Source organism: Lissotriton vulgaris, chromosome 3_1 (assembly GCF_964263255.1).
Source record: "Lissotriton vulgaris chromosome 3_1, aLisVul1.2, whole genome shotgun sequence".
NCBI classification, from domain to species: Eukaryota; Metazoa; Chordata; class Amphibia; order Caudata; family Salamandridae; genus Lissotriton; species Lissotriton vulgaris.
The window spans coordinates 37,592,550-37,617,225 of NC_141689.1; the positions used below are offsets into that span (position 1 = coordinate 37,592,550).

The 24,676-nt window shown below is 45.7% G+C and overlaps 1 protein-coding gene across 1 annotated transcript in view; it reads right to left on the reverse strand.

Moving 5' to 3' along the window:
* LOC147725883 (long-chain-fatty-acid--CoA ligase ACSBG2-like) overlaps positions 1-24,676 on the reverse strand; it is a 661,758-nt gene that overhangs the window by 191,034 nt on the left and 446,048 nt on the right. The window contains exon 8 of the mRNA XM_086962812.1: positions 23,341-23,522. Within this exon, the coding sequence (XP_086818938.1) occupies positions 23,341-23,522 (182 nt within the window). The remainder of the gene's footprint in view (positions 1-23,340; positions 23,523-24,676) is intronic.

A 24,676-nucleotide genomic window follows, 5' to 3' on the forward strand; every position in this document is an offset into this window, starting at 1 on the left:
CTGAGGTCTACTAGGTCTCTATCGAATATATTAGACTTCATTGTGAGTGTCAGCTAGCTCAGAGGTCACTAGAAACTTTCTCTAATAAACAAGAAGGGATTAGTTTCTGACACCTACATGAACATGTTAGCTTTGTTTCCCAAGAATAGGAAATAGATCTTTAGTCGCGGAAACAATAGATAGTTATTTCACTCAGTCAATCGTGCATGCTTCGATTCACCAGAGGTGCAGAGAAATAGAGAGACGGCCGTTTTCAATCAAAAGTATTTATTGAACAGTCTTCTGTCTCATGCAGGAGAAATGAACTGCTACAATCGTTATACTGGTTGCAAAGTACAATGCGTACAGTACGAAGAGTATTATAAAATAATACTGTAAAAGCATGATATGGTTTCTAAGCCATAAAATACAGAGAATACATACATTAATAAATAAAGACTAAAAGTACTCCACTGGTGCTTCTAAAATACGCCTGACCCGGTGTACCTAACCTAAGTCTAGTACGAGGGAAGAAGTAAGTGAGGTGTAGCTTAGTTTCAGTATTCTTTGCCAATAATCTATCCAAGAATTCTCTAAGGGTCTAATCAGCTACGTGCCTTGCATCTTTAAAAGAAAAGTTCAGGTATCACATGAGATATCTTTGAGATAGTTGTAACCACACATCTAAATTACTTCAACAAACGGCATCTCCTGAGCTGCTGGAAGCAGAAGCTAACCCAACAAATGCAAATACTTTGTGGGTCCTGAGGACTCCGAAGCCCATAATTAGCTCCAAGGTAGAGGGGAGGCCCTCTGTGCAGTGCTATTTAGCTCATTCTAGAGTCCCACTGCGTGGGACACGAAAAGGTTTCTGTGGGGATTGAGGACTCTAAAACCTGTGATCCAGCGTCAGGAGGTGGAGGCGGGGCACTGTGTGCAGCGCTATTTACCGCATTCTAGAGTCCAGTTGGGTGGGATACTCGTGGGGCGAGCCACGGCATGGCCTTGGTAATGACTGTGCCAAGTGTGGGCCTGTCCATGCTCCTCCACAGCCGTACAATGCTTGATTGGGACACCTCCTTTTGCACTACATGCAGGAAAAATAGATAAGCGCAAATTACCAAGAATTTGGCCTAACAATGTAAGACATACAACTATTGAAGGTTTTCTTGAATACACTCTGGGGGTAATATCAAAAGTAATGAAAATTGTGGATAGGGGATTATCTCTTTTCTTTCAAGCAAAGCTTCTGTATTACCCCTGTTCCACACCTCTTCGATGCAAGACATAACCTCAGCGGGGAGGCCCAAGCCCACAGCAATCCTAGTTATCCAGCTGATGAGACTGATGTTCTGCTAAACACAGAGAGGACTCTATTTCTAGCCTGCCCACCCTTGACTGGCATGGGGCCAGCAGCAACATGATTGAAAAGACTACCCAGATATCATAATAACAAGGATCAGGAGAAAGGTTTATTATGACAAGAGTTTTCAAAATCGCATGCAACCTTTGATGTGAGGTAGATCACAGAGATATGCCAAAATTAAAACTCTTCTGGACCCAAGTCCACAACCACTGTAGGCTGTCTAGGAATTTGAGATAATGCTTCTTTTTATCTGGTCATTCCCAAGGTTTTGGACTGATGCTGCTGTTTTTTTAATCTGGGAGTGCACTGAGGCCTGCTAACCAGACCTAAATGGCAATGCCCTGACAGTGAAACCCATCTGTTGAATTGGCTTTTACCCAATTGGCTTTTGCTAACTTACTTACAAGTCCCTATCATATGGTGCCCAGGGTACCCAGAGCCTGTAAGATAGTGGATCACCCCAAGGATTGCAGCACTGTTTTTTCCACCCTGGGTGTGTAAAAGGTAAAAAACATGTCTCCCAGTCTTCCACTGCAGACTCAGTGAACGTTGTGTCACTGCTAGACCAACTTGTCATTTAACAGAATAGCAAAGACCAAACCACCCTTTTTAATATGTGTAAGTAAACCCAGTGTCAGCCTAATAAGCCCTGAAGCAGGGTGCAACATATTTTAAAAGCAGAACATGTATTTTACATGTTCTGGCAGTAAAAACACCATAGCATCATATTTTCTGTGGAAAAGCTTGGTCGCCCAATTGCAGGGTTCCGCGCTGACCCCTCAGTTGTGCTAACTCATAGGCAGTGCGTCCAGAGTTGATACTCCAAGTTATCAAACAGCGCGTACACTAAGGCCGGATTGAATTTTAAGTCAAAATTAATGTAACTTGTAGTTTGCAACTTTTATGACGTTGCCACTTTGTTGCTTTTAGTCTCCTGTGCCCTTATCAAGGTTTGTTCCTGAGAGAGCTTTCGGCCCTCCTGGGTAGGTGTGAAATGACTCCCAGAAAAGTTGACAATAGAATACTTTATGGAAGAATAGTGTTACTTCTCACTTGCAAGAAGCTACACAGGTGTTAGCCCAAAAGGGTAGCTTCAAAGGAGAAGCTGCCTTTGAAAGGCAAAGGGCCAACACGTGGGAGAGGGGCAGCTCTATTGTCTAGGTAGACAGTCTGGCACTAGGGACAGGAAAGGGGAAACCAGTTACCAAACTGTTTTTTTAGGGGTATGTAGCTTCCTTGGTAGCCATAACTCTGGGTTAGGTTTAGGGAGCTCTGTATGCTGAGAGAGAAGTCCTGTCATCTTGAGAGTGGGCAGAATGGTGCATCCTGGGATAGCCAGATGCCACACTTCTCTTCCAGGGGATACTCATCAATAGTCATAAGCAATGAATAGTCCCGCCCACGTGCGGGACCCCGGAACAATAGCCAATAATATGCATATATCTACACATATATATATATATATATATATATATATATATATATATATATGAAAAAACCATAGGCTATAAACCATATATAATTAGGAATTAGCATTTACAAAACCTTGAAAATTCACTAAAAAACCATGGATTATAGACCATATATAGTTAGGAATTAGCATTTACAAAACCGTATTTTACTCACACAAAACCATTGAAATTTCATATATAGTTAGTTGCACTAACTATATATCGCGCACCCGCAATCCACTGCTGATCATGTCACATATTACATCATTCATGACATGATCAGTGACATCACTGATGACATCACTGATGACATCACTGATGACAACATCCAGTGACTGTATGTTTCTGAAAAGTCAAAATATGTCTTACATATTGAAGAATGAGTAGATGTATAAGTGTCTGGATGAAGGATTTAGTAGGTGCATGACTGACTGTATGAGTGAGTGATTAAATGTGTCTCACTGAGTGCATGGGTTAGTGACTAAACTGTCTTAATTTGTGCATCATTATATCTGTTGTTCTGTAAACTGCTGCATGTGTTGATCAGTAGCTTTATGATTAAGTATATGGGTTATTGATTGGTTGCCCAAGTATTTGTATGGGAGACTGAGTGTGTGTGTGGGTGGCTGGGAGGTGTATGACTCTGTGCATAGATGTGTGAGCAGTTGATTCACTAGATGTATGGGTTCAAAAGTACATGTGGAAACAGCTGTATGGGCGGTCGACTGTGTGCATGAGTGTATTGGTGAGTGAATGGATATCTCAGTGCTACATGTCAAAGTAAGTACATGTGTAAAACACAGTACATGTGAGAGTTGACATATATAAATAACTGCGCATAAGAGCCAGTGAATTTGTGAGTGGCTGTATGGATCATTGTGAACTTGTATCAGGGATTGTATAAGAGAGTAAATATGTGTTAGTATATGTTTGAATAAGTAAGGTGTGTATAACTGTATAGTTGAGGAAATGGAAGTGTGATTGATTCTTTGCATGACTGACTAGGTGTGTGAGTAACTCCATGGATGAGTGGCAGTCTGTGAGTGTCTATTTACTCTGAGTGTATGTAAGATTATATTAGAGTCTGAAGAGGTTCACCGTATTATCACATGAATGATGTCATCAGTGATGTGATCAGTAATGTCAAATGAGATGTCATCAGTGATGTCATCAGTGATGTCATTTGAGATGTCATCAGTGATGTCATCAGTGATGTCATCAGTGATGTCACTGATCATGTCATGAATGATGTAATATGTGACATGATCAGCAGTGGATTGCGGGTGCGCGATATATAGTTAGTGCAACTAACTATATATGAAATCTCAATGGTTTTGTGTGAGTAAAATAAGGTTTTGTAAATGCTAATTCCTAACTATATATGGTCTATAACCCATGGTTTTTTCTGTGAATTTTCAAGGTTTTGTAAATGCTAATTCCTAACTATATATGGTCTATAACCTATGGTTTTTTCAGTGAATTTCAATGGTTTTTTAATAGCAAATATCAAAAGCTTTAAAATGTCAAGTACGTGGTAGGTAAAAACATTTTCGTGTTTTAAAGATGGCTCTGGGCAACCGTGGAACTCGGACGCTTGACTGCTAGGGCATGGGCCCCATTCCCAAAAGAGTCCCCTCAGCCTTGAAGATTCTAAAACAGTCACCGGGACCCCCGACTCCCGTAGACTTCCGGTGGGGAGCGACTGCCATGATTGCTCGCGGAATGGCCACGACGTAGCCACGAGATGGTGGTGCTCTCATGCTGACGCCAGCTTCAGTCTGAAACATCCAGAAACACTGTAGACTACCAATTCGATCAGTTCCGGTGGAGCCCCAACGTGACCCGGTAGAGAAGAACTTGCCCTCCCCTCTTTGACTGATGGTTCTTGTTGCCTGTCCCTTCTGTTGTAATTTAACAGAATTTTTTGGACTGCTGAAAGGGGTTGTGTTCCGACCGCTGGTTGGTGGAGACATTTTGACTATATTCTGGATCTGCGTTTTCGCGTAATGCGTCATATGACGAGCCGCGTTAGCGCACCCGGAAGTGCTCCGGTGCGCGAGGCGCAGCTTCCTGGAAGCGATCCAGGGCGCGGCGCGCAGTGCGTAACGTAAGCATAACAGGTCATGTGACTTGTTAATAAAACTTTTCATTGGTTCATTTTACTTTTGTTTTTCTAATGATGGAAGGCTTGGTCATATGACCTAAAAATAACACTTTTCATTGCTTTCGAACATTTTTATTTCCTAAATGATGAAAGCCCCACCTTTTTTTTTCTCACTCTGACCCAGATGCATTTACAGTTTATCACTAACAATGTTCCAGGCTAATGTATTTTCCCGGGAAATTTACAACTGTCCTGCAAGTAAAATATTCCTATTTCGAGAAAAAGGGCGTTTCTTCATCCCATGAGGGAGCCGTTGAACAAAAGAGGCTCAGCCTGCTGTCTTAGTCGCTGATAGGCATGAATATCGGATTCTTATCGATCACTTTATGTTGCAGAAGTGGAAAACACAACAGCCCTTGACCATTTATCTTTACTGCGTTCCTGCGTATTATACCTTTTAACCGTCATGAAATCGGGCTGCTTTATTTCACTTGCCTTTTACTGATTCGAAAACAGTGGCTATTATTCAAAACTTTACCAATCTAGGTACTACTACCATGTTTTGTTTTAAAAACCTTTATTGTGAAAATGTCAGTATACAAATACGGGCCTATAACCACGTGGGCCGGCCACGGAGCAAACTGGAATCGTATATGATGAGGGGACATTTACACTGTAGAAGAACGTAACGGGCGGGCCATTAGGTTGCAAGAACTGAGGTGTCTAACAGTTGCGGAATCGGTGGACGTACATTTTATAATTAAAGTACGACAGGGCCAGTTACAATAAAATTATCTAGATATACATTTGCGGGCAAGTACCATGGGTGACGTTAATTCGAACTTTCAATAGTACAGTAATCAATAACACATCAGAACTTAATATCAATAGGGATGTCCAAATGTTCAATCAGTACTCGTCCCCGCCCGCCATGTGCTTCAAAACTGCATACGTATCTCGTGATATCAAGGTTGGGCAACCAGTACACAACAAGGAGTTACGAGTAAGCATGAGCGGATTTTGCGGATTGGCAATCCGCGAATTTGCGGATTTGCGAACTCGCAATCCGCAAAATCCGCGAATTCCCGCGAATTTGCGGATTTTTTTTTTTTTTTGTGTTCGCCCGTGTTTCTGCCAGTTCGCGAGGGTTTTTACAATTTCGCAATTTGCGAACTTACCTGTCGGGTCGCAAGTTTTGCGAACTTGTTGTTTCTACGTGTCCAACCTGTTTGGGACACTCTTCTTCATCACTGCCACTCTCTGTCACCACTGCCACTCTCTGACTACTCATGCCACCCTCTGGCCCACCCATGCCACCCTCTGTTTCATCACCACACCCTCTGGTTGTCCAGTGTACATTATTTTCGGCAAAGCAAAGCACACCTTCCCTGCCTCAAGTGACCTGAATTAATTTGGGGCTGATTAATGTGTCACAGAATATTTTTTTAGCTGGCACCTGCTTCCTTAGTGCGCCCTGATTAGTGATCTTTTGCACTTGCTAAGTGCTTTCATTGTTGCAAAATTAGTTACAACACCTGCCCTGCCCCAACTGACAATAATGAATTAGGGGCTGATTAATGGATTTTAACTTCCAGCCTGGCTCCTGCTTGTCTCCCTTAGCTGTAATTCATGACCTTTGTGGCATATGTGTAACTATTCTGAGGTTCAGAGCAGGGTCACATAATAGTTTCAACTGGCAACTGAACTCTGGAGGGGCCCCTCAGGAAGCACTACAGGAAATGGCTACTAATGATGTGCCTGAACTTTTGAACCTGGTAAGTAGTTACTTTCAGTTTTGCTTAAATCGTATTTCTGCAATTTCGCACTTATTCGCGGGGCGCGAACTCACGCGAACAGTGCGAGCAGTGCGAGCAAAATCCGCTGCTCGCGGATTTGCGGATTTTGCAGGAAATTCGCAAATCTCGCGGATTGCGGATTTCCCGAAAATCCGCAAAATCCGCGAGCGGAACGGATTTTCCGCCCATGCCTAGTTACGAGTCCCATTTATACCGGCGCCATTTTGGGCGAGGCCGGGCAGGTCCAGGATATAGTCAAAATGTCTCCACCAACCAGCGGTCGGAGGTCCAAAAAGGTTCCGTTAAATGACAACAGAAGAGATAGGCAACAAGAACAATCAGTCAAAAGAGGGGACGCTTTCGGGAATGGGGCCCATGCCCTAGCAGGCAAGTGTCTGAGTTCCAAGGTGTCCCAGGGCCATTTTAGTGGACCAGGCCCAAATCCAAAAAACCGGCCGCCATTTTGAGAGTCCTGTTGCAGCCGCCTATCGCTGCACAGCAAGAGTGGGCGCAATTCAGCTGGATGGTGGGCGAGACGCTGTAGCCGCAAGAGCGGGCACAACTCAGCTGGATGGCGGGTGAGGCACTGTGCCGCTAGAGCGGGCGGAACTCAACTGGATGGTGGGTGAGGCACTGTGCCGCAAGAGCGGGCGGAACTCAGCTGGACGGCGAGTGAAACGCTAAGAGGCGCCCCACTGCAGATGAGGTGCCTCCACCTGGGGAGGCGGGAGAGGCCCGTTTGCGCCGCCTCCCCACACCGTTTTTCGGCGCAGCAATGTAGGATGGCCACACCAGTGCGGCAACTTGCTGGACACCACCTCGAGGCCATCCGGATGTCGGCGCGTTGTGCTGCCTTCGGCCTACTGTAGCAGCAAGTGCGGGCGCAACTCAACTGGACGGCGAGTGAAACGGTAAGGGGCGCCGCACTGTGATGTCATTTGAGATGTCATCAGTGATGTCATTTGAGATGTCATCAGTGATGTCATCAGTGATGTCACTGACCATGTCATGAATGATGTAATATGTGACATCATCAGCAGTGGATTGCGGGTGCGCGATGTATAGTTATTGCAACTAACTATATATGCGAATTTCTATGGTTTTGTGCGAGTAAATTAAGGTTTTGTAAATGCTAATCCCTAACTATATATGGTCTATAACCAATGGTTTTTTCAGTGAATTTTCATGGTTTTGTAAATGCAAATTCCTAACTATATATGGTCTATAACCTATGGTTTTTTCAGTGAATATATATATACATGTATATAAATACCCATAAATACCCATATATATACATATATATATATATATATAAGTCACGAGTTGCCCCCAAATGAGAACGCCACACACAGAGGATGAACGCACACCACCTCGCAAGCGTCAGCAGTGAGACAGGTAGCTCGTGATCCCAAAGGCCATACGCGTTTCGAGCTCTGTTTAGCTCTTGTTCACTGGCAAAGAAGCAGGAAACTGCATTCGTAAGAACAACTGATTTTATTGGATCAAAGGTCCCGCCCCAATAGGCGCATGGCATGCTGGTTAAGGTAGTCCATATATTGCCATCCAGGACCCCAATGTTCATTAACCCAGTGGTTGCAGTCACGCTTCCTTAAAATAACATCCATAATGGGGTGGGAGCACGATGACAAACCTGCTCACCACTGCAAATCTCCAAGCAACTCGTGTTTTTCTATATTCAGCGGCTAGCCTGGCCGCTAGGATGTCCCACCGCTGTGTTGCGGGTCCTTGGCATTCGACATCGAGCGCTGTGAGGAGAGCAGGGGGCCTAACCGCCGGATTTTCATTGGCGGAATCACCAGCAGCCCTCCAAGAGCCCGTGCCCACTGGGGTTGACATTTAGTGAACTTTTCAATTTGAACTGCGGTGCCCAACCGGGTTTTTGAAGGAACTAATTGGTCTAAGCAGCGATGGGCAATACTACATAGACCATGATGCCTTGCTTTGCTGACGCCCATGGAGGCGGGACTAATATTTAAATAAAGGTGTGTTCCACTCTAAAACCGCTGTTCTTGCACAATTTGGGGAGAGCCAGTGATCAAGAGCGTTACCCGCTCGAAACGCGTTTGGCAGTCACATACGTACCTTGGATGGATGACTGGATGATTCTGCTACCGGTGGCTGTGTGCGGTAACCCCTGCTGGTGTGATGTTTTCATTTGGGGCAACTCGTGTTTTTATATATATATATATATATATATAGATAATATGCATATACATATACATATGCAGCCTGAAATAAACCATACGAGGCTGAAAAACTGCCATTATTGCATGTAAAACTTATTACATTTGCCAAATAAAGACATATAAATTACATTATATGATAATGTACAGAAAAAACACTGCCCTGAGTTTCTTTGAAACACACAACCTTTATTTTCAAAGGTAAAAAACAGGCAGGATCATAGAGGCAGATTTAGCCTAGATAGGCTGCATAGTAACAACTGAAAAATTGACGCCGTGCCTTTAAGACCTCCCTGAGCCTCCAGGCTCCCATCATGCACCACCGGTGACAGTTAGGTCAGTTCTTTTTTCCGGCACCTTCTGTGAGGATCCTGGAGCTTTGAGCTCGCCAGTTTGTGATATTTTATCACTTTCTTCTGGTATTTTTCTAAATTTTTCGTCTTTACTCGACGTCTTTAGTCATTGTTTGACTAATTCAACATTTTTTTCCTGGTTTTTGCCTATTTTTCCAGTCATAATGCTGGCCTTATTTAATAAGTGTCCGGTCTGTGGTAAAAAAATGGCCAAGACAGACCCTCATTCAGTCTGTATTGCTTGTTTACCATCTTCCCACAAGCCAGAACTCTGCTGTCACTGCAGTAAGTTTTCCAACAGAACCCTCAGGGAGAGGGAGAAGAGCAGGCTGCAGTCCCTGTATGACAGAGGAACAGTGAGTGGAAGAGAAGATTTTCACTCTAGGAAGACTTCTTCTCATCACAAAGAGCGCAAGGACAAAGGGGAGAAGAGAAAACATTGGTCTCCCACTACGTCGAGGGACAGATCTTCTTCCAAGGTACCTCTGTGCTCAAAATCGGCATCCAAATCACCGTCTAGGCGTCCGTCGACGTCAAAGCATCCCTCACCGTCGAAGAAGATCTCGCCGTCAAAAGAAGGTGAGAAAAGACAGAGGATGAGGTCTACTGCGCGTAGGCGGTCCAGGTCTGGCTCGCCTACGGCGGCAAGAGGTTGGGAGTCGACGTTGTCTTATCGACGTCGACGGTCACCGCCGAGAGGCTCGGAGTCAAGGTCTCCGTCGAGAGGTACCATGTTGTCGACGTCTAACCGGCCAGGAGAGGTTTTGACGTCAAAGAGCCCCAGCCATTTGGCGTTGAGACATAGGACGCAGAGAAAGCCATCGCCGTCGAGGCGCACGACATTGACGCCTAAGAGACCATCGCCATCGAGGAAGTTGTCGCCAAGGAAATCATCGGCGAGAAGGTCGCCGTCGAGGAGGTCATCACCTAGGAGGTCGGCGTCGAGGAGATCGTCGTCGAGGAGATCGCCGTCGGCTTCTCCTACAGCTAAGAGGCCTAGAACGGTGTCTAAAGACCGGTCTAACGTTCCTACTGTGTCCTCTGGGAGTTCCTATTCCTCCCCTGAGCTACAGATTGTGCAGGTCTCTCCAGATCCCTCGAGAGCACCTTCCCCTCTTCAGCCAACGACTAATATCTCGCCAAGGTGGCTGGGAGATATTAAAGAGTGGAAGATAAGGAGAATTAATCTTCCAAGGTCTTCTTCCAGGTCACCTGTTCCTACAAGACCTGCAACAAGATCAAGATCGCCCCCAAGACAGTTGGTGCACTCTCCAAGGGGACGTGAGCGTACTCCTCCGAGAAAATCTCCATCAGAGAGGAGGCGGCCTTCACCCTCTCCTCGATCATCACATTGCCACTCTTCGAGGAGGCGCACTCCTAGATCCTCAACAAAGTCTACGCATTCGAAGAGGAACTATTCTCCGACACTGTGCTTCCCATGGGCCTGTTACCCACTCCGGTGTGGGGAAGTGTTCGTTTTTGCCTGGAAGAGTGGACAAACATCACAATAGCCAAATGGGTTCTGAATATTGTAAGGAATGGATATACCATCAGATTCAATTCCCCCCCCCACCTTCCGTTCCTCCTCAAAAGACTGTGACCCATCGTATTCATCTGTTCAGACAAGAGGTGTCTGCCTTACTCCTAAAGAATGCCATCAAGGAGCATGAGCGAATTTTGCGGATCTCGCGTTCGCGAATTTTGCGGATTTGCGGATTCGCAATCCGCAAAATCCGCGAATTCCCGTGAATTTGCGGATTTTTTTTTTTTTTTTTTTTGTTCGCCCGTGTTTCTGCCAGTTCGCGAGGGTTTTTACAATTTCGCAATTTGCTAACTTACCTGTCGGGTCGCAAGTTTTGCGAACTTGTTGTTTCTACGTGTCCAGCCTGTTTGGGACACTCTTCTTCATCACTGCCACTTTCTGTCACCACTGCCACTCTCTGACTACTCATGCCACCCTCTGGCCCACCCATGCCACCCTCTGTTTCATCACCACACCCTCTGGTTGTCCAGTGTACATATTTTCGGCAAAGCAAAGCACACCTTCCCTGCCTCAAGTGACCTGAATTAATTTGGGGCTGATTAATGTGTCACAGAATATTTTTTTAGCTGGCACCTGCTTCCTTAGTGCGCCCTGATTAGTGATCTTTTGCACTTGCTAAGTGCTTTCATTGTTGCAAAATTAGTTACAACACCTGCCCTGCCCCAACTGACAATAATGAATTAGGGGCTGATTAATGGATTTTAACTTCCAGCCTGGCTCCTGCTTGTCTCCCTTAGCTGTAATTCAGGACCTTTGTGGCATATGTGTAACTATTCTGAGGTTCAGAGCAGGGTCACATAATAGTTTCAACTGGCAACTGAACTCTGGAGGGGCCCCTCAGGAAGCACTACAGGAAATGGCTACTAATGATGAGCCTGAACTTTTGAACCTGGTAAGTAGTTACTTTCAGTTTTGCTAAGATCGTATTTCTGCAATTTTTGCACTTATTCGCGGGGCGCAAACTCACGCGAACAGTGCGAGCAGTGCGAGCAAAATCCGCTGCTCGCGGATTTGCGGATTTTGCGGGAGATTCGCAAATCTCGCGGATTGCGGATTTCCCGAAAATCCGCAAAATCCGCGAGCGGAACGGATTTTCCGCCCATGCCTAGTCCCAAGAAACCAGCGTCGACAAGGCATTTACTCCCGATATTTTCTAGTTCCAAAGAAAGGTCCAAACAAGGAGTTCAGGCCCATACTAGATCTCAGACGTCTCAACAAATTCATTCGGCGAGAAAAGTTCAGAATGCTGGCGTTACATCAAATAATTCCACTTCTGCATCAAGGGGACTGGATGTGCTCCATAGATCTTCAAGATGCTTATTTTCACATTCCAATCGCCCCAAAGCATCGGAAGTTTCTAAGGTTTTGCATCCAAATAAGCCACTTCCAATTCACAGTTTTGTCCTGCTCTTTGATCTCTATCTGACCAGCTGCCTAACTAGGAACTGGCTCAACAAGGTCAGCTTCGGGCAATAGAGTCAGTTCGTTCAGGTCACACAGAAGTCAACTAAAGGTGTACGTGTCCCAAAGACTCGTTCGGCCGTAGTCATCGGCCTATGTGAGGGCAACCACAAAATGGCTGCCGTACACAAAATGGAACCCGGAGGTTCGAACGAAATCCCTGAATATGCAGTGTCCATCAATCGAACATGACAAAAACACTCGTACATACCGCACTCGTTATTTGCGGTCCGCTGATACCAAAATCGTCTTGACACGACGACCTTTATTGAACGGGTTCAGAATCACGGAACCTCAGATCCTGCCTGTTTTTTACCTTTGAAAATAAAGGTTGTGTGTTTCAAAGAAACCCAGGGCAGTGTTTCTTCTGTACATTATCATATAATGTAATTTATATGTCTTTATTTGGCAAATGTAAAAAGTTTTACATGCAATAATGGCAGTTTTTGAGCCTAGTATGGTGTATTTCAGGCTGCATATGTATATGTATATGCATAATATCTATATATATGGGTATTTATATTTATTTATATGTATTTATATACATGTATATATATATGTGTAGATATATGCATATTATTGGCTATTGCTCTGGGGTCCCGCACGTGGGCTGGACTATTCAGTGCTTATGACTTTGATGAGTATACCCCTGGAAGAGAACTAGGATTACAGGTAAGTATCTTATCCTTCAGAGGAAATTGTCATCAGGAGGGAGGGATCCAGGTAGGCTATTGGCCACCAACACATCCTACCCTAAGGGCATTTTCTGAACATAAAAAAAGACACTCCTGGCAACCAGAACTCAGATCTCGTTAGATTAGGGAACTGGACCAAAGAAGTACTGCACCGAGTGGCGTAGCGGGGGTCCACCTCGGGCAGCACGAGATTTTGGAGCGGCAGCATCCCCCTGCTCTTACCTGCCATCTCAGGGTGGCAATCGCTACCCCAGTGCTCTTTAATCGGCTGCCAAGGGTTAGTAAATTGAAAAAATCTCACCAGCTACCCGCCAGGGCGGCAAGCACAGTGACAACCCCGAGCGGCCAATGTGCGAGCTACTCCACTGACTTACCTGCTAAACCTGTTGTCTAGCAAAGGAGAGGGGATTGTGCCTTCTTTGTCCAGTTCAAGGAGAACTTGTTTCCCGAGCCCATCAGAAGCAAGACACTCCAAGGGTCAATTAGTTGACCACGTGTTGACAACAAAGGGTCACAACAGATGTGGAAGCCTGCTGGGGCAAGTTCGTAGCTACTTGCCACAGTGCAGCACCAGACTTGCCTCAGTTAGTCTTTTGACTCCAGAAGGAGCTGAATGGGACTAAAAAAATTGAGTAGATCCACAAATATGGATAGATAAGATTTAAGAGGTCAATTTTTTTCTCACCTCGGGGCTACATATACAAAGGTAATAGTTTATGATTACTAAGTAGCACATGATTGGTATTTTGCAAATCCCAGTGGGTCATAAATAGACCTACCTCATAAATATTGATGAGGTAGGTCTTCGTTTGCGACCCATTGGGAATTGCTAATATCACAATCACACAATTTGCAATTCAGTAATAGGTTACCAAATTAAAAAATAGGGCTTTGTACATGTAAAAAAGCATGTCTGTATTTGTAAACAGGCCGGTTCAGTGAGTCCACTCGTTTGCGACCACAAAAACCTTTGTACATGTGACCCTAAGTCCGTAAACTGATAAACATGATGCCACAAATGTGACTATAAAAGTTACATCAAGCATAAAATTAGATGTTGCTCGTCTCAATATGGTGATTGTATCATTATAAAACAATCCAATAAGAGTACTAGCAACGTTTGAAAGGATTAACAATATCTGAGGGAAATGACTAAAAAGTATGTGATGAATGTGATGTTGATTTAAATGTACTATAGCTCCTATTTGATCTAAAAGTTCATATTGCTATAGAAATCAATGAAAAATGGTCTGTTATTGGACTCTGAATTGAGATCTTGGTCAATTGTTTAACAACATTTGGAGATGAGATCCAGGTCCTTGTGTGGTGTACTAGAAAGGAATGAAGAAGAAGAAATAAACAAAGTGGTCTTTAAGGAATGCTCCACAAAAATTAGGTGGGGCCACCCAACCAGGTGAACTTTAAGGACAGTGATTTAAAAAATGGGTGGGACTGCAATTGAAATCTTATTGATTACCCCTTGTGTTATAGAAGTGACTCCCCATGAGGTTTATGAAGACTACTATGTATTAAATACTCTTTTTAGATGGGATGTAAGTATAACAAAAATAAAGTTGTTGCTATACAAATTGTGAGATTATGTAGTAATGTGCTTTATGAGAAATTGACCCCTTGCTTTTGGTATTTACTGATATGTGAGCCAGGTAGGTTACATGGCTCAGTTGATTTAAACAAGCGCAGGGCCATAAGATCAGAGTAACCAACCCTGTTTTGTTGGATGGAGTTGATTTCGGGAGAGTCAGGGAACGAGTGGAAAGATATCAGTAGGAAACAAAATCATATATGGATAAAAGGAAAGGGAACCCCACAGGTTGTGATTTCAAAATAGGAGAATGGTTCAAAATTAAGTTGCCCTTTGTGTTGGGAAATGCAGTGGTCTGATCCAGTCAAGGTCCTTGTAGCTTTCAATAAGACAATGAACCTTGGGAATGGCCGAATTTATAACCTGAAGAGGGTGTCTGTGTCTGATAAGACGATTCAGAAGAATGGTGGACTGGTTGTGAGAAGTAATGTATGTCAACGTTTTTCTTGATATTCCTTCTGGTAATATTGGGAGTGCAGAATTTGCATTTCTGTGAGGAGCCTGTTTCTGGGAGTTTTGCTAATCTTCCTGTCACTGGTCATCATATGTTTAGGCCCTGTGTCTATATAAGGCGTCCACGTAAAAGGCCAAGGAAATTTGTTCGCTTATGAAGCATTGTTAGTTATATTTATATTTTTGTTAATTAAGGTGGGAGTTTGTATACCCATTAATGGAGAGGTGTGGCGCTGTGGCCAGGGCGACTGACGCTGGAATCCTGGGATCACGGTTCGATCGCCGGCGGCAGATTAGCCCAGCACCATGTGACTCTGGGCAATAGCGTGCTTAATCTTTCCAACTGTCCCCAGCGCCTAAAAAACCTTACGGATGATTGTACACGCTTTACAAATGTGGATTATTATTATTATTAAAGCTATGGAGTCATGATGTTATTCGTAGGTCACTATTTTGTGTTCTCGCATGTATTCTTTCTTCAATTCTAAAATGTACAATGGAGTTAGCAGTCCCACCTGCAAGCTGTGTATTCCTCAGGTTGCTCCATTGTAACATTAAATTTCAGGAACCTGCCTACCTGAGTCGATTCATTTATCAACAAATCCCACATCCCCGAAGACTCACCACTACCAAAGAGAAAATCATGATCTTACCTTGCCCTGGTCTGTGCTCTAGTAGCACTGATATGCCAGTAAAATTAAAACGGTATGGGGAACAATTAATGGTCCTTTTTGGCCTTGGCTAGACAGTGCATTCGCTGTCTCAAAAAGAGGTGTTGTGCGTAACATTCAGCCCACCCACAGGCTACCCATTTGCTTGCTTCATCGCCTGTCTCTTATTCTTTGTCCCCATTTGTCCATGGCATGCATGGTCATGCCTTTTATGTAGCCGTCCCCTAGACCATGGACCAGGTACTTGTAAACATTCACTGCTCCCGTCTTTAGGACCATTGAGGACCTACCTTTTCCCCTGCACATGTGAAGGGACCATGACGGCGCTGCGCCGCTGCAACATGAATCAGATTTCAATGCATGTTCTTTAAATCTGATTTATGACCAAAGTACAATCACTTTCACAAATGATTACAAAACGACATGTTTTATTATGATTTTCTTATAAGTGTGTGCAGTAGAAAAGCTTCCCTGCTAGTCTGTTAAAAGCTCTTCTCTTTACCGTTCCCTTATGCCTTCTTTTATGAGCGGGTGAGGGGGGATGTGGCGTAACTGCTTGATCGGCCCGACTCTGAAGCCTGAGATCCTGGTTTGAATCTCGCGGGCAGGCTTAACATCCGGTGATTCTGTGTAGATCCTGTCTTGTTTTATTATTGCAATGTTTGCTGCTTGTCACCACCCATATTTATTATTTTCACCCTACGCATACAGTGGAGAAGCTTGACTTCAAATTTGTGAAAGGCTTTCCTCGTTACAGTCCCTTTTATGAACACGGGGAGAGGATGTAACGTAACTACTTGAGCCGCCACATTGAAGCTGGGGAAACGGGTTTGAGTCTTGGCATTTGCTCAGCATCCTGTGATTCTGGGCTAATCGCTTTCCCCGTTCCTAAATGTGAATTAATGCAACTGGTGCTCATGTGTAGCGTTCTGATACCTTTGTGTCAACTTTGTGCTTTATAAACTGCAAAAAAAAAAAAGGTGGGTTCTTTCTGAATACTCTGGAATGCATTTTAAAATTTGAAATTTGGCTCAATCTTTTTACTTGTAATGATTTTGCAATTAAAACATTATTACAAGTCCATTTAATTCATACGCTCACACCTACAGCCATTCTACATGACTCACACTTAGACTTAATGCTTTTTAGGGCGAGGTACTATCCGGTTCGTCAGAACCGGAAGTAGCGAGTCTTATGTTTCTTAGTAGGGCTTCTTCATCCCGCCCTCTCTATCATTGGCTGGCTTCTTAAATGGAGGCCAGCCATTGCAGGAGAGAGCCGTCACTCCAAATAGGCTCCGTCCTTTTCGGATTTGGAGGTGTGTTCGGTGTGCTTCTTTCCACTTTTTAGCCACGCCCACCGAACACGCCCCCAAATCCGAAAACACGGAGCTTGCCGGCGGCGCCATTTCGTCCCTCTGCCCTCCTCCGTCGCGCTCTCCGCCTCCCTCTCCCTCCCCCCTCCCTCCCCCTCCCTCCTCCCTCCCCCTGCTGCAGCTCTCCTCCGTCGTGTCCATTAACTTGCTAACTTAGCTGGTTTAATAAACTGTATCACGCGATCAACCTCGAAGCGGCCGCGCTGTGATTGGGTCGCCCTGGGGGGGCTCGACTGGAGGAGCCGCGCTATTATTGGTCCGCCACGAGCCCGGGAACCTCAGGGACATCCCATGACGTCACAGGCAGCGCCGCGCTGTGATTGGAGGAGGCTTTGCACACTGGTGTTCAGCGCTGGTGTTGCAAGCCGTGCCTGTGCGTAGGAGGTAGGCGTCTCCGACTGTTGCTCGCGGCCTGATCTCTCGTTATGTGATAATTAAAAAGTAACACATTGGCTGCAAGGTGAACGAGCTCCTTATGCATCGGAGGTGCAGGAGGCAGAGGCGGCTGTAAGATTTCAAAGGGAAGCATTCATGTCCCCGCGCGCTCCCCTCCTGGTCGCCAAGATGTTATTTCTAACTCACAGGTTAGCCTTTGTCTATCAGTGGGGGTAGCTGGGGTCGAGGGGCTCGCACCTCGTGTTCGAGCCGAGGCAGCATAGTGACATCGGCGACGATCATTCAACGCTTCGTCAGGAGTAGTAAGCGCTATATAAATTCAATTACAATTAAAAGAAGCGACCGAGATGCAGCGTTTTGAAGACCCACCTCTTCAACAAAGCAGTACGTAAGCATACAGCCGATCCCCATACCGGGATCTGTTTTCTACGGTCAACATGCAAGAGTGAGGAAAAAAGTTAGCACCGGAAGGTTACTCCACGGACAGTCGAGATACGGTTTTTGGTGCAAAATCAGACTGACTTCACCAGTTTTTAAGATACTAAGTGAATACACGATGTTCTGTAACCACAGAGGGAGTTTGCCCTGTATGGGTTTCATCAGTATGATGCGATAGAGCAGTGAAGCTGGATGGCTTATATGTAATGCCAGAAAAACTCCCCCGTGCAATGTGCAAGCTACCAACTGATCAGCAGCACAAACATACTGTCGATTACGTCTACGAAGTGTATTTTAAATAAAGTCGTTGAACATTAAGGCAGACTCCTCTGGTGGCTTTTTTTGAAAATGTGACACCAAGAATGTTAAAAGTATTGATTATTTTATTGTAATGATATTTATTAATCTCACATATATTTAAAAAGTAAAATGTGCACACTGCCGATGGCAATCTGAGGTCCACAAAGCATTCCAGTATCCGTTCACGTAAAAACATTCAGCCCAGATTAGAAACATGCAGCATTTGTATATATGAAAATCTGCAGGGCTCGAGTCGAAAACACTGTTTTGGTGAAGCGGGTATTGGCTATTTTGTGGTCATACGGGTTTTTGGTATACAAGGTCTGTCAGGGCGCAGGATCTTTAAACCTCATATTAAAAGCAGAACAGATGAGCGGGGCGGAGACGCACGCAGACTAAGTGATGCAAAGCGTGTTAATGTTCTCCCTGGCCTGTGATGTCTTCATCAGGCAGTCAAAGGAAGCGTCGGTGGCAGCAGCAGGCCCCCGGGAACCCTGTCAGATTCCGTTTCCATGGTTTCTCCTTGGGCAGCCCCACAGGCAGCCAGTGCAGAGCCGGACCTCTGCAACCTCTTCGGCAAGGCGCCTCTGAAGGGAGGCCCCAGAGCGGGCGTCAAGCGAGCAAGCGGCTGCATTCACATAACAGGGGTTCGTTTTTCACAGGTGAAAGGTGCAACTTCCGCTTTTATTTGCTGTCCGCAGGGGGCTGAACATCAGACGGAGCAGCCATCTGAGAAGGGCAGCCGCAGGGACACGCTCCCCTCCTCTGGAAGGTGGCTAATTGTTTTATCCCTCCTCTGATATAACGTGCTTAAGTTTTTTGTCAGCCCCCCCCTTATGCATTTTCATAAAAAAAATTGTAATTTTGTAACAGAACCCTTCCTTTATTGCCTACAATCTTCCTCTCTTCTTTCACCTTCAGGATCACTACAGCTGTAGATAGTTGGAGGAACCTTTCTGGGGGTGTAGTGCAGGTTTTTATCTGTAGACTTTTGCTTTATAAAATGTCAGTATGCTGTTCCAGCTGGTAGGAAGAGAGATGCTTTTTCGATGGAACAATGGACAGTATTTTAGGGGGCGTTGTTTACTTGTACATAGCAAAGACAGGCATAATTAGTATTCTTACAATGAAAAAAAAAAGGTTGTTTAGATTTTGTTTCTTTATTACAACCAAAATACCCATGCAAAGAAGCGTCAGTCACAATTACAGAGTAAAAGGCCACAAAGGCCTGGATTAAGAGTCCCCTGGTTGGCGAGTGCAAAACTTCACACCAGTTAAAATCTAGTAGTCCAAGGTTCAAATTTTAACCTGTGCAAAAAATGTGTATATGACAAGTGTTGTCCTTCAAAATGGGGCATAACATTCAGATGTTACAGCGAGCGAGAATATGTGTGTGTGTGTGTGTGTGTGTGTGCGCAGTGAGTGTGACTGCAGAGTGACAGTGACTGCAGAGTGACTGACTGCAGTGTGTGAGTGTGCAGGGTGAACAGTGTGAGTGTGCAGGGTGAGCAGTGTGTGAATGTGTAGGGGCAGTGTGTGAGTGTGTAGGATAGGAAACGAACACTCAAACTAAGTCCACCACATACATAAGACCACACACACACACATACACCACACACAGGCCTCCGTGGGACTCAGGGCACTCCACCGGGTCACTCCGGAACTGCTGGCTCAGGCTTGTGCGGACCATCCCTGTGTTTTAACTGGGGACTTAGAGGAGGATGTTGAGCGACTGCAGGCCTGGCTCTTAGAAAGGCTTAATGATCTTGCTCCTCTGAGACCCCCCCCCCGCAAACTTGACAAGGGTGCATCCGCCCCTTGGTTTACGGAAGCATTGGCGGCTTCTCGTCGGCAATGCAAGGTAGCGGAAAGAGCATGGCGCGTGAAATACGACTCAACAGCGAAACTCGCCTACAGGTCCTTGGCGAAAGCTTATCATCGGGACATCCTCTCGGAGAAGAAGGCTTATTTTGCGAGAAAAATTGAAGCTGCCTCCAATTCCTGTAAGGAGCTTTTCGCCATTGTACGGGAGTTTACAATTTCACGCGCGGCACCAACTCAGACCCCCCCTCCTGCGCCTTGGGTCAGGGCGATCGCGGACTTTTTCACCTCTAAGATCCAATGGATCCAGGACTCTTTCCCTGTGCAGGAGCCTGAGACGCCCGGTCGGGCGGAGAATGCCGCTGTTACCCTGCCCAGAGCAGGTGTGGACTTGGCAGTTTTTCCGCCTCTCTCCATGACCGCTTCATTTGATCTGATGGCCTGTCTTAAATCAGGTTCCCCCCGGGATGCCTGCCCCGCAAAATTTCTGGCAAAAATGGCAGCCATCATTAATCCATACGTGAACCCCCTGCTGAATTGTTCTCTTGCACAGGGTGTGGTTCCCCAGTCCTGGAAGCAAGCGATGATTATCCCCTTGCTCAAAAAGCCCGGTTTGGATGCGGAGGTGTTGGCGAATTATAGGCCTATCTCGCTCCTGCCTGCTTTTGCGAAGGTCATAGAAAAGCATGTACACAAGGTGCTTGCCGATTACCTGGAGTCCCACGACCTACTGCACCCCACCCAGTCGGGTTTCCGCACCAATCTTAGCACCGAAACAGCTCTCCTGGAAGTCTCGGAGGCGATTAAGGAGGTGCTGGATTCGGGTGGCAGGGCGATGCTGGTGATGTTAGATCTGTCGGCGGCCTTCGACACCGTCCCCCATGAGGGTCTTCTTGCAAGACTCTCAGAGATTGGTCTCCGGGGGACGGTGCTCCAGTGGTTTCGTTCGTTCCTGGCAGGTCGTCGACAAACGGTCTGGGCTTCTGCTTGCTCCGCCGAGATGTCGCCATTGGGTGTCGGAGTTCCTCAGGGCTCAGTATTGAGCCCAACTCTATTTAACATCTTCATGACCCCTCTGGCGGCTCTGGCGGAGTATTTCGGGGCTCAGATCGTTTCCTACGCCGATGACACCCAGCTCCTCTTCACCTGTGAGAGGGGTGCGGATTTCGATGGAGGTAGGATCCAGGGTTGCCTTGAGGCTGTGTTTCAGTGGTTCCAACATAACAGCCTCAAGTGCAACTCGGATAAATCCGAGGTCCTCTTTTTCGGGTGCGTTTCGGATCCGGACTGGAAAGTGTGGTGGCCTGAGAACATGTTTCCACCAGCAAGTTCGTCCCAGGTGGCTAAAAACCTTGGGATTAAGATCGACAATGGCCTCACACTGCGCTCACAGGTAATCGGTCTCACTGGCACCTGCTTTAGCCTGCTCCGGATGCTGCGTAAGTTTCTCCCCCTGTTATCGGAGGAACACAGGAAGATCACGGTGCAGGCGATCATAGGCTCGAGAATTTACTACTCTAACATTCTGTATCTCGGCCTGCCAGAATACCTGCTTCAACGGCTACAGGTGGTCCAGAATTCGGCGGCACGGTCCATCTTTGGATTATCTCGCCGTGCCAGAGCCTCGGGCCTCCTGGAAGCACTGCACTGGCTTCCTGTCCGGAAGCGGATAATTTTTAAGACCTTTACTCTGGCACACAAAGCCTTGCACGCCTCCGGAGCGAAATACCTCCAAAAAAGGCTGACCTTCTACCATCCAACCAGGTCGTTGAGGTCAGAATCCCTGTTTCTTGCGGCGGTGCCTCGTGTGAAGAGAGCACGTATTGGAGGCCGCTCTTTTAAATTATTGGCGCCCCAGTGGTGGAATAAGCTGCCTGTGGCCCTGCGCAGCACTTCAAACCTGTTGGCTTTTAGGAAGGGGCTCAAAACCTGGCTTTTTACTTCTTAGTTTTCTGGCCTTGTCTGCTTCCTTTTTCTCTGCCTTTTTCTGTTCTTCCTGTTATGTTATGAGTTTGGTGCGCAATTCAAAGCGTCGGGACACTCTTCCGAGTAGCCGTATGCTATACAAAACCCCGGTATAACATAACATAACATAACATAACATAACATAACACACATACACCACACACACACATACACCACACACACACCACACACACACTGTAGAGTGCTGTGTGCTGTAGAGTGCTGTGCTGTAGAGTGCTGTGTGCTATAGAGTGCAGAGTGTTGTTGTGTGCTGTAGAGTGCTGCAGAGTGCTGTGTACTGTAGAGTGCAGAGTGTTGTTGTGTGCTGTAGAGTGCAGAGTGCTGTGTAATTTTGAGTGCAGAGTGCTGTGTGCTGTAGAGTGCAGAGTGCTGTGTAATTTTGAGTGCAGAGTGCTGTGTGCTGTAGAGTGCTGTGTGCTGTAGAGTGTTGCGTGCTGTAGAGTGTTGCGTGCTGTAGAGTGTTGCGTGCTGTAGAGTGTTGCGTGCTGTAGAGTGTTGCGTGCTGTAGAGTGCTGTGTGCTGTAGAGTGTTGTGTGCTGTAGAGTGTTGTGTGCTGTAGAGTGTTGTGTGCTGTAGAGTGTTGTGTGCTGTAGAGTGCTGTGTGCTGTAGAGTTCTTTGTGCTGTCGAGTAATGTGTGCTGTAGAGTGCTGTGTGCTGTAGAGTGCTGTGTGCTGTCGAGCGCAGAGTGCTGTGTGCTGTCGAGCGCAGAGTGCTGTGTGCTGTCGAGCACAGAGTGTTGTGTGCTGTCGAGTGCAGAGTGTTGGGTGCTGTAGAGTGCTGCGTGCTGTAGAGTGCTGCGTGCTGTAGAGTGCTGCGTGCTGTAGAGTGCTGCGTGCTGTAGAGTGCAGAGTGCTGTTGAGTGTGTCTGTGTGAGGGTGGCTCTGTGTAGGGTGTAGCTATTGGCATTGTAAATGACAATGCCATTTGTTTAACTATTAAGCTATTGGCAATGTAAATGACAATGCCATTGATGATTTAAAAAAAAAAAAGAAATGTCATGAGCAATGCCAATAGCTCTACCTTTAATGATGCCGAGACCATTGCATTGTAAATGCTTGTTTACTTCCCTTTCAGCCATGCTGAACAGCACATGAGCTTCTATTCACACGGCTAAAAGACATTAACATTGACCTAGCCAATAGCTCCTGGATTTCCAAGTCCTACTGGCTTTGCCAATGCTTGCTTGGTTTACCAGTGCTTTTGACTTTGCCACATATATGTTCTGACTTGTCAAGCTCCTCCAATGCCTGCCTATTTTTGAAGTGGTCATATTTCAATAAATCGTCTCCCCACAACCCCACTTAATAGATGAATTGACAAATCGCTGTGCCTCAGGTCACATACCCATCCTTGTGGTTCAGGCTGGTTGCCGGTCTAGGCTCCCTGGCTGAGATGCTGATGGACCTCTGCATGGATGATGACTTGGATTCCATATCAACCAGCTCTGCTTGAATCTTTTCCCAAATTCTTGGCACCGCAAAAAATACAGTGGGTCGCACCTCCTTCAGCGTGTCAACCACAGAACCCTGCAAGTGGCAAAAGTACAGAATGAAATGTCTAGTATAAAGATGTTTACTTTTTATTAAATAGCTTTTCTTTCATTGGCATACCATTTCTATCTGCCCTGGATTTATAGCTAAAGCTGTTCTTATCTAATACTAGTTTTTTGACCCAGGATAAATGGGCTAGTATTGTGGCCAGTGATGTATAGCCATAAAAGCAAAAACTAAGGCACTAACAATAAATGAACTAAGTAAAGGTGGTAATGCAAAACTCTATCTTCACCAGCATTACTTTTTTTCCAAAAGTACAGAAACATGCCCAAAAGTCAAGCAAGACTGGAAGTTAATTTTCAACACCACTTCTGGAGAGGCCTAAAGTGATTTACATAGTATCCATAGCTTTACAGTTTTCAAACACATTCTCCTGTGGGCTGCATTATCAGGTATAGGTTTACAATCATGGTCTGTTCAATTTATTAGTGCTAAATAACAGAAAAATAATAATTCCGACACATAGATAGAAAAACAACCTGAGCGCTCAGTTTCCCAGAGGGCCAACATCTCTGATTCCTTCCAGTAACCTCACAATTAAGTCCAGTGATTACCTTGTATGTCTCCCTGAATAGGGAATAACGCACAGACCAAATGTGCCCGTCTTTCCCTTTCTGGGGATGTAACAGGCCCACGTGAAGCAGGTGGTAAATGTGTGCAGGGGCTTTTGTGAGGCCTGCGCTGTGGATGTCATGAACCAGAGAGCAGGTGAGGGAGGGGTATCAGTTGCTCTCCGAGTTGATGTTTACAGGGCAGGTGGGAGACCAGGTGCAGTAGCTGTCAGCAGTCCCAGCTCCACTGTGAATCAAGGTCTGGTGTTTCTGGCCCTGGATTTATTCAGTTTTGAGTTTGCAGATCCCATAATTTTGGCCTAGAGACAACATGAAACTTACATTAGTCAAAAGTGTCAGTTACTGTTCCCTGCTAGAGGGCATTGAGGGGGAAACCTGTAGGTATAGTGGAAGCGCTGATCTTCTGACAAATGTGTGACTATGAAGACTGCGCCCCCGCAATGTACCATAAATACCGTAGTATAGCATACCTCAGGTGCTGCGAATAGCACAAGGGGACTGGTAGGGGTTGAGTATTGCCTTGCATGCACAGAGTGTCTATAGCACTAACTATGA